At 39.7% G+C, this 13,025-nt stretch overlaps 1 protein-coding gene across 1 annotated transcript in view; it reads right to left on the bottom strand.

Annotated features, from left to right (window-relative positions):
* Window positions 1–13,025, bottom strand: part of FAF1 (Fas associated factor 1) — a 428,908-nt gene that overhangs the window by 48,300 nt on the left and 367,583 nt on the right. The window contains exons 16-17 of the mRNA XM_047789144.1: window positions 4,063–4,143; window positions 2,674–2,751 (exon numbers count right to left, since the gene is read on the bottom strand). Of these exons, the coding sequence (XP_047645100.1) occupies window positions 2,674–2,751; window positions 4,063–4,143 (159 nt within the window). The remainder of the gene's footprint in view (window positions 1–2,673; window positions 2,752–4,062; window positions 4,144–13,025) is intronic.

Raw genomic sequence — 13,025 nt, 5'->3', positions numbered from 1 at the left:
GGAGTCTTAAAGACCGTAAGAATCTCAGGTATTCCCATTTCTATATGCGACTTCTCAATGAGCTTCAGTTTTCTCACTTGGAAAGAGAAGTCCCTAACCCTGTTTCTTGTTTTAATGGTCAATGAGTAAGCATAGGTTAAGCAGCTAGCAGAGTACTTGATACATAGAAATGTTCAACAAAATATTTTCCATCTTCCACTACTGAGAGTCCCCAGCATGTATAAAGACTAAGAGCTTGTCAGGCACAGCATCTTGTACATATAAGATATGTTTGAACACGAATAAACTCTGATTTACAAACAGTGAAATCTTACACATCTCTCAAGAACTCATTCAAATATCACTGCTTTTGTAACACTGTCTGATTACAAAAGCTGTAGAAGATTTTCACTTTGCCCCTGAACTTTCAAAGTATTTTGCTTTTATTTCTGTTATGGTGTTTAGTACGTTTTCTCTTGATTGGCTGTTACTTATAGACATGTTATACATCTTCCCTAAAAGATGTAATCTCTTCTTGCAGGAGAAAAGTGTCTTACTATCATCTGATTCCCTTTCAGTGCTTAGCACAGTTCTTGTTCAAAAAAAAAATATTTGTTGATGATGCCGGAGAGGGTGCAGAGAAAAGGAAGCCCTCCTACACTGCTGGTGGGAATGCAAATTGGTGCAGTCACTATGGAAAAACAGTATGGGGTTTCCTTAAAAAACTAAAAATATAACTACTGTATGATCCTGGAATCTCACTCCCAGGCATATATAAAAGTGAAAAATTTTTATGGAAATACATAAAAGATGAAAATTCTATTTCGAAAAGATACTTGCACCCCAGTGTTCACAGCAGCACTATTTATAACAGCCAAGACATGGAAATGTCTTAAGTATCCATCAACAGATGAATGGATAAAGATGTGAAGATGTGGTGTGTGCATGCACCTGTGCGCCCACGCCGTGTGCACACAAACGCACGTACACACACACAGGAATACTACTCAACCATAATAAAGAATGAAATATTGGGAGTTTCCAGCATGGCTTGGTGGAAATGAATCTGACTAGTATCCATGGAGACACAGGTTCAACTCCTGGCCTCGCTAAGTTAGTTTATGATCTGGTATTACTGTGAGTTGTGGTATAGGCCAGCGGCTACAGCTCTGATTCGACCCCTAGCCTGGGAACCTCCATACAGTGTGGGCATGGCCCTAAAAAGGCAAAAAAAAAAAAAAGAAATATTGCCGTTTGCAGCAACATGGATGGACCTAGAGATTATCACACTAAGTGAAGTAGGTCAGACAGAGAAAGACAAATGCATGCTAAGGGGGAAGAAGTGGGGAGGGATAAATTAGGGGCATGGGATTAATAGATATGCACTACTAGATATATAAAAGAGAAAAAGAGATAAACAACAAGGATTTACTCTGTAGCACAGGGAACTACATCTGATATCTTGTGATAACCTACAATGGAAAAGAATATGAAAAAATGAAATATTCATATATTTCATATATCTATATCTATATCTGAATCACTTTGCCGTATACCTGAAACTAATGCAACACTGTAAATCAACGATACTTCAATTAAAAAAAAAACTCGTTGCATAAGGTACAAGGTAGCATCCTCTGACCAAGAATGATAACTAATGGCGTTTTCCTCAGACCAAGTTAGGCCCCTCTAGGCCTTTCCACTACTTGTTAGATGGCTTCTCTTTTTATAGGTGAATCTTGCCATTATCATTAACTCCATGTCTAGAAAAAAGTTCTGAAAGTCCTTCTGTGTGAACCATCCTAGGAAGTCATTTGACACTCCTTCTCTTTTTCCCCACTGCACTTTAGGTAAACCTCTATAATAACTTTTACATATGGCACATGATTCTATTTTTATAAGACTATGAACTCCTGGAGGGGAGGACTCACATCTGTTTCCTCACTCCCTAATAGATTTGGAGCATGTACTAAGTAGTCAAAAAAATATCTGCAAAATGAGTGAACGAAAAATTCTCTCTACTGTCATAGACATGACATGAACTCAGGGGGCTGGATATCAGCCAAGCTACATGGATTTCTCATACACAGAGGCCCAGTACAAGATGTTGCAGAAGTAACTCATAGTGTCTTTTGATGGCTAAAGTGAAGCCTGGGAAAAGGGGAGAAAAATACAGTCTTTTTGTTTCTGGGGTGAGACAATATTTAGGAAGGATGGGAGTACTTGTCAGGCACGAAAAGGGGAGAGGAACTGAAGAGAATAGAAAACAATGAATCTAGTACAAGGTCAGGTTTTCTAAGAGTTCAACACAACACACCAGGAATGATTCTTTAAAAATAAGGTTAGTCTCATATACACATTACTGTATAAAATAGATGATTAACAAGAACTTACAGCACAGGAAAATCTACTTAACAGTTTGTAATAACCTATATGGGAGAAAAGAATAGATATATTTATACGTATGACTGATTCACTGTGCTGTACAGCTGAAACTAATATAACATTGTAAGTCAACTATACTCCAAAAACAAAATTTTAAAAATAATTTTAAAAAAAGTTAGTCTTCACACTCTAATGAATCTGGGAAAAGTGGAAAGAAGTAAGTTGCAAGAAACATTAACAGACTTAGGATCCTATGCAGTGGGAAACAGACCTAGCTTTTGAATACGTTTTCTAGAAATTATGTCCTACCTCACGTTCCTCTTCTTGTTCTTTGCGGATCTGCTCCAAACGAAACTGTTCTGCCATCTCTCTCTCATGAGCTTCCCTCTGTTGATAAAAGAGAAACAGATCTAACACTGAATAAACACTGGCCTACTTTAAAAACAGAGAGAGAGAGAGAGAGGGGAAAAGAAAGAGAAAGAAAAAGAAGAGTCCCCGTTGTGGAGCAGCGGAAACAAATCTGACTAATATGCATGAGGATGCGAGTTCAATTCCTGGCCTCGCTCAGTGGGTTAAGGATCCAGTGTTGCCATGAGCTGTGGTGCAGGTCTCAGATGTGGCTCGGATTCCATGTTGCTGTGGTTGTGGAGTAGGCCAGCAGTTGTCACTCCAATTTGATCCCTAGCCTGGAAACTTCCATGTGACGCACTTGCAGCTCTAAAAAGTGGGGGGTGGAGGGAGGGAGAAAGAAAAAGAGCTCATTTCCAGTATGGCCCATAGGTACACCTTGGTAATCAAAGCATTTTTCTCTTGAACAAGGATGGAAAAAAAGCAACAACAAACCATAGCTCTCGGATCCTGCTGGGTTCCTATCCAAACACCCGGGGAGCTCTGGGTAGCTAGCGTAGCATTCGAGATCCTTTAGAACTTCTCTGGTCTTTTCTGCTACCTCTCCTGTACCCAAATATCAAACTCCATTCACATCAGCCTCCATCATGAGCCCGTGCGTTCCGGCCCCTTGCTGCTAGCATATATCACTTCATCCTAATTTTCTCTATCCAGTTTGGATGTATCATCTCTTCTATGAAACCCTTCCTAGTACGTTCCCCATTTTGTGGTTCTCCAAAAAAACTGGGAAAAACTCCTGTTCCCCGAACTCTCACAGAGCTCAGTGCTTTCCCAAGGCATTCATTTCCTAAGACATCCTCATCTAAGTGTCCGGCTATCCGTGCTCTTGACTTAATCTACTCTATGCCACATTGTGACCCTCCTTTTGAGGGCAGAAACTGTGGCTTATTCATTTTCCTGTCCTTCACTTCCCAGTACAGAAGTGGGTGCTCAGGAAGCACTACATAAATCAGTGATTCTCAATCCTGACTGCACATTACAATCACCTGAAGAGCTTTTTTTAACACTGATAGATTTTACCACAGACTGATTAAAAAACAAAAGAAGTAAATACCAGGCCCACTTTTGTTTTCCTTTCTCATGATTCTTCGAAAAATTTAACTTGTCAAAATGAACCAAGCTTTAAGAACCAGGGGTAGAATTATATTCTTTCTGTTAATTGAATCTTGCTTTCTCTACTGCAAACCCAACTCTCTCAGGGATCAAAATGATTAAAGAGCTGGCACTTAAATAATGAAAGACTATTTAGGATTGAGTTCTTTATCCTAGAAGTCCCTTGACCAAACCTACCTTTGCTCTGTCTGCCTCAAGTGAAAGGCGATAGGCCTCATCTTGCTCTCTCTTCACATTTTCTCTGGCTTCTCGTTCATCCTTAAAAGAAAGGAAAATGATTCAAATGTGCTTTACCATATCACTGTTTTTACAGAAAAAAACAATGATAATCCCCCATCTTACTCATATGTAAATTTTATTATAATTAAACAAGGCACTTTTATTTATTATTTATTTTTTGTCTTTTTTTTTTTGCTATTTCTTTGGGCCACTTCTGTCACTTCTGCGGCATATGGAGATTCCCAGGCTAGGGGTCTAATCGGAGCTGTAGCCGCTGGCCTACGCCAGAGCCACAGCAACGCGGGATCCGAGCCGCGTCTGCAACCTACACCACAGCTCACGGCAACGCTGGATCGTTAACCCACTGAGCAGGGGCAGGGATCGAACCCGCAACCTCATGGTTCCTAGTCGGATTCGTTAACCACTGCGCCACAATGGGAACTCCAAACAAGGCACTTTTAAAATGTATGGTATAAATAAGTCAACAAATAACAAGGTGAACAGCATAGTAGATAAATGAAAATAATGATGTTCAAACCTAGCTCTACCACTTATCAGCTGTGTGACCTTGGGCAAGCTATTTAACCTCTCTGGGTCTCAGTTTCCTCAACTGTAAAAAGTAAACAATGTTTGTCTCATAGTGCTCTTGGGAGAATTAAATGTAATAATATATAAACTATCTAGCAAAGCACCTGACCTTTAGTTCATGTCACAGTGACTAGTTCCCTTCACCTTTTCTCCTGATTTTTCTAAGATAAACTTGGAGATTATCAGCATGGGGACTAAGAGCTAGGAGAGCGTGAACGACTAGGAAGTAATTCCCTGGTCAGCACAGAAAGAGGCTGAAAGAAAAATACGCTGCTTAACCTCAGCCAGATGACACCACTGAAGCTCAGCTACCAACTAAGTATTTTCCCACAACATTTGTATTCATGAAGTGTGCATGACGCATAAGTTATTTATGTTGAAGATCTTTTAGAATATTTTTAGTGTCTGAAGCAATTATGCCTTCTGCCTACATCTAAACTGTAATTTCATATGAAATTAAAAGTTAATTCAACTTCTTATCTGTTAAATTCTGGCATACAGCCAATACACGTGTACTTGAATTTTACAGAATATCCACACCTGCTGATATTAGAGCATCGGTTCCCTTTTTGATCATTTTGTACATCAGGCCGAATCATATGAAGTCAACAATTTTTGACTGGTTTTGACCTATAAAAATGGAAATTTCATATGGTTTAACTTAATTCTTTCTTTTTGTTTCCCCAATTCGATATATGCTTACTCAGGTTCAGTATATGCTTAGCATTATCTTAGGTGTTCCCTCTGACTGGCCTTCTCCCTGAAGCCTCATACTCCTTTCGGTTTCAGTGATTCCATTAATTCCACAATCTCTGATACGAATAGTAGTATTTCATTGATTCTTAATCTTTCAAATAAAAAATGAGACAGAGTTAGATGTTGCTGGCCTGAAGCTAACTGCTATACCATCTCTGATGAAAGGGTATGAGAGGGAAATTATGTTAGAACAAATAGAGACCGCTTAGGCTGCAAAGCAGTCAGGATAATTTACATGTCATATAATATCACACATGACGGAAAATAGGTTTTAAAAACTCCTACTTTGAGACTCATACTTAGCCATTAGCATTTTTATTTTCAAGAAATACAAGCATATTTCTTTAAGTATATTTTCACTAATTCCAACTGGGTTTTCTCACGTTGGTCTGTATACCACAGTTTTATTATTATCAGATATAATCCGCCTGAAAGGACACATTTTGTTTATTTCTGTTTATATTTGCATTAACCTAATTGATTACTCTGTAAATTCCTTCTCTCACTCAATAAACAAGTTTGTATAGAGTGGCCACTTAATAGTTCATTTGACACTGGCTGACCCATATTTGATATATAATATCTTAAACAGTCACCAAGGAGAGGTAATGAGATTAGCAGACCTGTGCTCAAGTTCTAGCCCTGCTAGTAGCAAGCTGTGTGTTTCTTCAGAAAACAATGTCTCCCTTTTTCATCATTTATTAAATTAAATAATTGAATTTTTGGAGTTCCCATTGTGGCTCAGTGGTAACGAACCTGACTAGTTCATCCATGAGGACTCCGGTTTGATCCTTGGTCCTACTCAGTGGGTTAAGGACCTGGTGTTGCTGTGGGCTGCAATGAAGGCTGAGGATGTGGCTTGGATCTGGAGTTGCTGTGGCTCATCCACAAAGCAGCCCTATCTGAGTCAATGAAACTGACTGGCTAGGCAGAAATGACCTGTTATGACACTATGTACACAAAGTGACCTTCTAAAAGCTAGCATAGCTGGAAGCCCTCTCTGAGCACAAATAGAGTTTCTAATGAAAGCATTCTAGGTAAACAACTATTTTTAAAACGGACTGTAGGAGTTCCTGTTGTGGCTCGGTGGTTAACGAATCCGACTAGGAACCATGGGGTTGTGGGTTTGATCCCTGGCCTCACTCAGTGGGTTAAGGATCCGGCGTTGCCATGAGCTGTGGCGTAGGTTGCAGATGTGGCTTGGATCCCGTGTTGCTGTAGCTCTGGCATAGGCTGGTGGCTATAGTTCCGATTGGACCCCTAGCCTGGGAACCTCCACATGCCATGGGAAGCCCAAGAAATGGCAAAAAGATGAAAAAAAATAAAAATAAAAATAAAAACAAATAAATAAAAAATAAAAATAAAATCGACTGTAACAGATATGACAGGCTATTAAATAAAAGGATCCCTGCCACAAAATACGGCACCTGTTGTGAGAGGACTTCCTAAATCAGCTAACTTGCTTCCTTCCCTTTCCCCTTCTCTCCCTTCTATTTCTCTTTCCTCCTTTCCTTCTTAGAAATATTCATTAAGCATGAATTCTACTTTAGGCATCACACTAGTGGTGGGGACACAGAGGCAGGCCACAGTTTAAGAGAGGAAGGCGTAAGGTAATCATGCTTGGACCACTTTCATTATTATTTTAAGGAGTCTACTGATTTATTGTAAAGAGTTCAATGTTCAAGTTTTACATCGCTTTCCTCTTATTCCTTAATTAATGTCACTCTCTCCTGCTGGAAAACCCTGTTCCATTGGCTGTATCACTCAAAACCCTACCAGCATTTCATTTACTTTTGGAAATATACAAGACCGACATGTCCCACAGAACCACTATACAGCTGAAGAAACCGGAATCATATGAGGGTAATAATAACTTATGCAAGACCATTAAGTCAGTAGCAGAACTTATATCTGAATCCCGGTCTCCCAACATCCTCCTCCCCGCCCCCCCCACCCCCCGCCCGCCCCGGCCCCAGAAATCCCTATCACAGACAGAAGGACTGGCTCAGGCATGTGGCTCAGGATGAATTTTCCTAAACTCATTACGGTCACAGCTTCTTGTATGTTTGGTAGTTGCTTGTGAATGGCTATCATTTCTTCTCTTCTGTCTCATAGATTTTACTCTTGCCTCTCCAATTGTCCTATTCACAACCACTTTCAAATTGGGGATTCAGAGAACACCTCTTAGATTCCCCCCCCATATTATTCTATATGATTAGATTTTAAAGAAAATTCCAGGTGCTGAGGTTAACACTTCATATATATGTGTGTATATATATATATATATATATATATATATATATATAAATTTGTTTTCATGAAAGGTAGATGTGCATCTTGGAACTTCTCCTGTGTCCTATAAATACTGCCCTTATAGAGGTTTCCCTTGCTAAATCTTAGAGGATGCATCAGACAAAGTTATTAGAAGCTGGATGATCAGGTTCAGGAATAGGTTTCGGGTGCTACCTTGGCTATGGCTTGAGCTACTTGGTATGAAAACACTCCTTGTTACAGCAAAGTGAGAAGCTGGATTGCTCAAAACTAAGAGATCATCTCCACTGGAGCCTTTCATCTGTCACTGCTCTCATACTGCTTTGTGCTACACTCATCTGTATATTTGTCTCACTGTCTCTACCTGAGCTGTAAGCTCTCAGAAGGAAGGGATGCTGTATTTCATTAGTATCTAGGCTACCATCTTACACACGGCAAACATTCAATACACATTTGTCAGATGAATGAGTGGAATTACCAGTGCTCAACAGTTATATACCTAAAGTTGTGGAAAGTATTTTTCAGACTCATAATTTTTTATGCAAGTGTATTTTTTCCTATTCTGAGTAGTATAATGACTTGTTAGGAAGTGCTGGGATTATAATTCAAACCTAGTCTTCTTCTCCTGAAAGCCTATGCTTTTCCTCCACTGTGGTACACAGGGTGGCTCAATATCATTGTACATCTCTGAGACAGTGGCCAATGAATTAGATTTCACCTACAACCCATTAAAAACAATGTCCATTAAAAAGAATGAAAACATTTTATAAGCTATCAACTGGTTCCTAAATGAGGAATTTAACCAGAAATGGAATTTAAGTGTAACTTGTTTCTCCTCGGTAGTGTTTAAAATTAGTAGTTATCCATTAATTCTCAAAGGACTAATGTAATACTTCAAATTACCAAACTGAAGCAGGCTATAGTGGTTAGGGCTGTTTCAAATAATAATCAACTGCATACATAAACACCCATGTGCATATGGTATTTATTTGTTCCTCTGAATGCCCAGGTTAGAATGTACACATTGCTCTTTGCTCTAATAAGTAGGATCCTAAAAACAGGGAAATGGTCCTGGCCTGTCTCTAAGGAGATATGGACCAAAAGACATGAAATTCTTCAACATAAATACTTAGAGATAGTAGATAAAATATAGCAAAATTTTTTAAAAGTATTACTCAGCATGTGAGAAAGAACAAAGAAAGAAAAATTCCTAGGTAACAGAAATGAAGGGGAAATTGAAAATCAATGCTGACAATGATGAGGTAATATGGAAAGTGACAAGCAGATTATCTGTCTGGGTAATCTAGAGGCCCAAATGGAACCGAATTTTATTTTAGACCCAAGGAAGGCAGGAAGTTGGAAAGGCTACCTGTGGGATAACTTTTGGCCATCTAATATAAGTGTAATTTCAGTCTAAAAATAAGATGCAGGGAAGAGGGGGAGAAAAATTATTTTAAGAAATAATGGATGAGATCCTGCTGTGTAGCACTGGGAACTATGTCTAGTCATTTAATGATGGAGCATGGGATAACGTGAGAAAAAAGAATGTATATGTGTATGTGTAACTGCATCACCATGCTGTTCAGTAGAAAAAAAATGATGTATTGAAAAAAAAAAAAAAAAGGAAACCAAACAGGAGCAGCAAAACTAATAATACAGTACATTGCTTTGAGCAAAGAAAAAAAAAAAAAAGAAAAGAAAAGAAATAATGGGAGTTCCCTTCGTGGTGCAACAGAAACGAATCCAACTAGAATCCATGAGGATGTGGGTTTGATCCCTGGCCTTACTCAGTGGGTCGGGGATCTGGTGTTGCTGTGGCTGTGTGGCTCTGATTCTACCCCTAGCCTGGGAATTTCCAATGCTACAGGTGCGGCCCTCAAAAAAAAAAAAAAAAAGAAAAAAGAAAAAAGAAAAAAGAAAGAAAGGCGTTCCCATCGTGGCACAGCAGAAATGAAGCCGACTAGGAACTATGAGGTTGCAGGTTTGATCCCTGGCCTCGCTCAGTGGGTTAAGGATCTGGTGTTGCTGTGAGTAGTGTTGTTGTGGTGTAGGCCGGCAGCTGTAGCTCCAATTAGACCCCTAGCCTGGGAACCTCCATGTGCAGTGGGTGTGGCCCTAAAAGGATAAAAGACAAAAAAAAAAAAAAGGATTCAGCACTGCTGCAGCTGTCTTAGAAGCTTAGATATAAAACTTTTTGTTCTGAACTGCTTGATACATTGGCTTAGTTTCAGGCAATGACTGTTCAGCATCTACTATGAGTAGTATACCTAGCCAGATATTGTGGGAAAGTGAAGGATGTTAAACTGGTCCTACTATAAAAGTGTTTTAAACTTCATCTAAAAGAAAGATACAATCTTGAGGGGGTTATTTTTATGGAGACTTTGTAGTTATATACCACTGTTAAGAAATTTCCATTGTTAAAAGCACAGACTTACCTTTCTAAATGAAAATCACATCACAACGCTCCTCTTTCCTAACTTTCAATGATAATCCCATACCTTTAGGATAAAGTCTAAGTTTCTTAGCACAGACGCTACTTTATCAGCTTCATTACCCACTGCCCCTCTTCCATACCCTATGCCCTAGCTATGCAGGCCTTTTCACAGCTCCCTGAACAGACCAGGCTTTGCATGCCTCTCTGCCTTTGCATGTGCTCTACCCTTGGCCTGGAATACTTCTCCTTTGGCAAAATTACACTCATCTTTCAGGCCCAACTCAAGTGTCTAGGCACTCACGGGTACTCTTTCCACTCTCAACCCTAGACTGAATGGCTTCACTTCTGTGTTCTATTCACATTGTATTATTATAATTATATATTTACATATATGTCTCTCCCACTAGACTGAGCACTTACTTGGAGGGTAGGAATACTGTTTTATTAATCTCTGAATTTCCAGCATAAGTTAACATTACCAAGTTGGCACTTGATAGATAATAATGATAGTTAACATTAAGTGAATGCTTACTATATGCCAGGCAACCTTCTTTTTTTTGCAGCTGCACCCTTTGCATTTGGAGGTTCCCAGGGTAGGGTTCAAATCAGAGTTATAGCCACCAGCCTACGCCACAGCCGCAGCAACACCAGATCCGAGCTCCAGATCTGAGCTGTGTCTATGACCCACACCACAGCTCATGGCAAGGCCAGATCCTAACCCACTGAGTGAGGCCAGGGATCGAACCCGCAACCTTATGGTTCCTAGTCAGATTTGTTTCTGCTGCGCCACAACGGGAACTACCTCCCACTGCTCTTGCTTTTAAAGCGTCACCTTCTGGTCCAACTGGGACAGAACTAGAGTTCAGATATCAATGATCTTATTTTTGAAAATTTCTCAGGCCACAGGATATTCTGATAGTCTTGTTTACAAAACAAGATATTTAAATAGTAACTCATTTTAAAATATCAGAATTAGACATTTCTCCAAAGAAGATATATAAATGGCCAATAAGCACATGAAAAGATGTCCAATGTCACCAGTCATTAGGGAAATGGAAATCAAAACCACAAGGAGGAGCTCTCTGTGGTGCAGCAGCTTAAGAGTCTGGTGGTGCCACTGCATTTGCTTGGGTTGCTTCTGTGCTGTGGGTTTGATCCCTGGCCTGGGAACTCCCCCCCTCAAAAAAAAAAAGACCACAAGGAAATATCACCTTATATCCACTTAGGATAGCTATAATTTTTAAAAAGAGAGAGAAAATAAAAGTATTAGCAAGGATGTAGAGAATCCTTGTAACTTGCTGGTTGGAATGTAAATGGTACAGATGCTATGAAAACAGTCTGGCGGTTCCTCAAAAAGTTAAACATAATTACCACATGACCCAGTGATCTCTTCTAGGCATATACCCCCCAAAAATGACGACAGGGACTCAAACAGATACTTGTACATGAACGCCAATTCCATCATAATTGACAACAGCCAAAAGATGGAAATAATCCAAATGCTCATTAACAGATGAATGGATAAGCAAAATGTGATATATCCATACAACAGAATATTATTCAGCCATAAAAAGAACAAAATACTGATATATGCTGCTTAGGTCCAAAATGGGTGGACCTAAGCGAAAGAAGCCAGACACTAAAGTCACATGTTGTATGACTGCATTTGTATGAAAATATCAACAGTAGGCAAATCCATACAGACAGAAAGTAGCATGGTGGATGCTAGAGGCTGGTGTGGGGCAGAAGAGGTTGGGAGTGACTGCTTAATGGGTATGAGAACTAGAGGTAACAGTTGCACAACACTGTGAATGTACAAAATGCCACTGAACTGTATCCTTTAAAATGGTTGATTTTACGTTATCTCAATTTTATTAAAAAAAAAAAAACACCACAAAAACCCTTCAAGTAGCAAATTAGAGAGTCAAGAACAAAGTAGCAACAAAGTTCTCTACAGTGCGAAAAGGGAGAGGAATATTTTTATTTTTCTGCACTTGGAAGTATAAATGATGAGGGCACTGCCTGAAAACATGTGTTAAACTGACATTTAAAGAAGTACTGCCTGGAGTTCCCATTGTGGCTCAGCAGTGACAATCTGACTGGTATCCATAAGGGCACGGGCTCGATCCCTGGCTTCACTCAGTGGGTTTGGGATCTGGTGTTGCTGTGAACTGCGATGTAGGTCACAGACTCGGCTTAGATCTGGCGTTGCTGCGGCTGTGGTGTAGGCCAGCAGCTGTGGCTCTGATTCAACCCCTAGCCTGGGAACCTCCATATGACGTGGGTGTGTCCTTAAAAAGATGGAAAAAAAAAAAAAAGAAGAAGAAGTACTGCCTGGTAGCACTGACTCCATGGTGTACTGTGGCCAGACATGCATCTTCCAGCCAAAGAGCTTGGATTCTACACCTTGTTCTATCCTGATGGCAGAACAGTAAAGGGAAAAAGCGCAGCTCCAAACACAGACGTCTAGACTTGGTTTGAATTTCAGGTCTGCCACTTAATTTCTGTGTCCTTGGCAAGTTCCTCTTTCGACAATGATCAATTTTTACCTCTAAAATGGGGAAAATACCCCCTTGTTGAATCCATGGAAGGATAAAATGGAATGATGAGCACATATCACCTAGCATAGTGAGCATCTGATAAATGGGACTGCAGAGGCCATTTAAGAAATGTTATCCTAATAATCATTGGCCCTCATCATCATCCTAAAAATATTAATTCTTTTCCTTGTAACAAACAGATGTGTAACCTCAGACCAAACAGTTGAATTTCTGCTAAGAATTGCCTGGAGAGGACCTGGCGCAAATTACCCCTCATTAAGAGAATCAGTTTTCAATAGGTAAATTGGGAATGGCACAGGAGGGTAAGGAGG

This window comes from Phacochoerus africanus, chromosome 8 (genome assembly GCF_016906955.1).
Source record: "Phacochoerus africanus isolate WHEZ1 chromosome 8, ROS_Pafr_v1, whole genome shotgun sequence".
Classification (NCBI taxonomy): Eukaryota; Metazoa; Chordata; class Mammalia; order Artiodactyla; family Suidae; genus Phacochoerus; species Phacochoerus africanus.
Note: the sequence above shows the minus strand (reverse complement) of the source record. Positions and strands in the feature narration are given on the sequence as shown.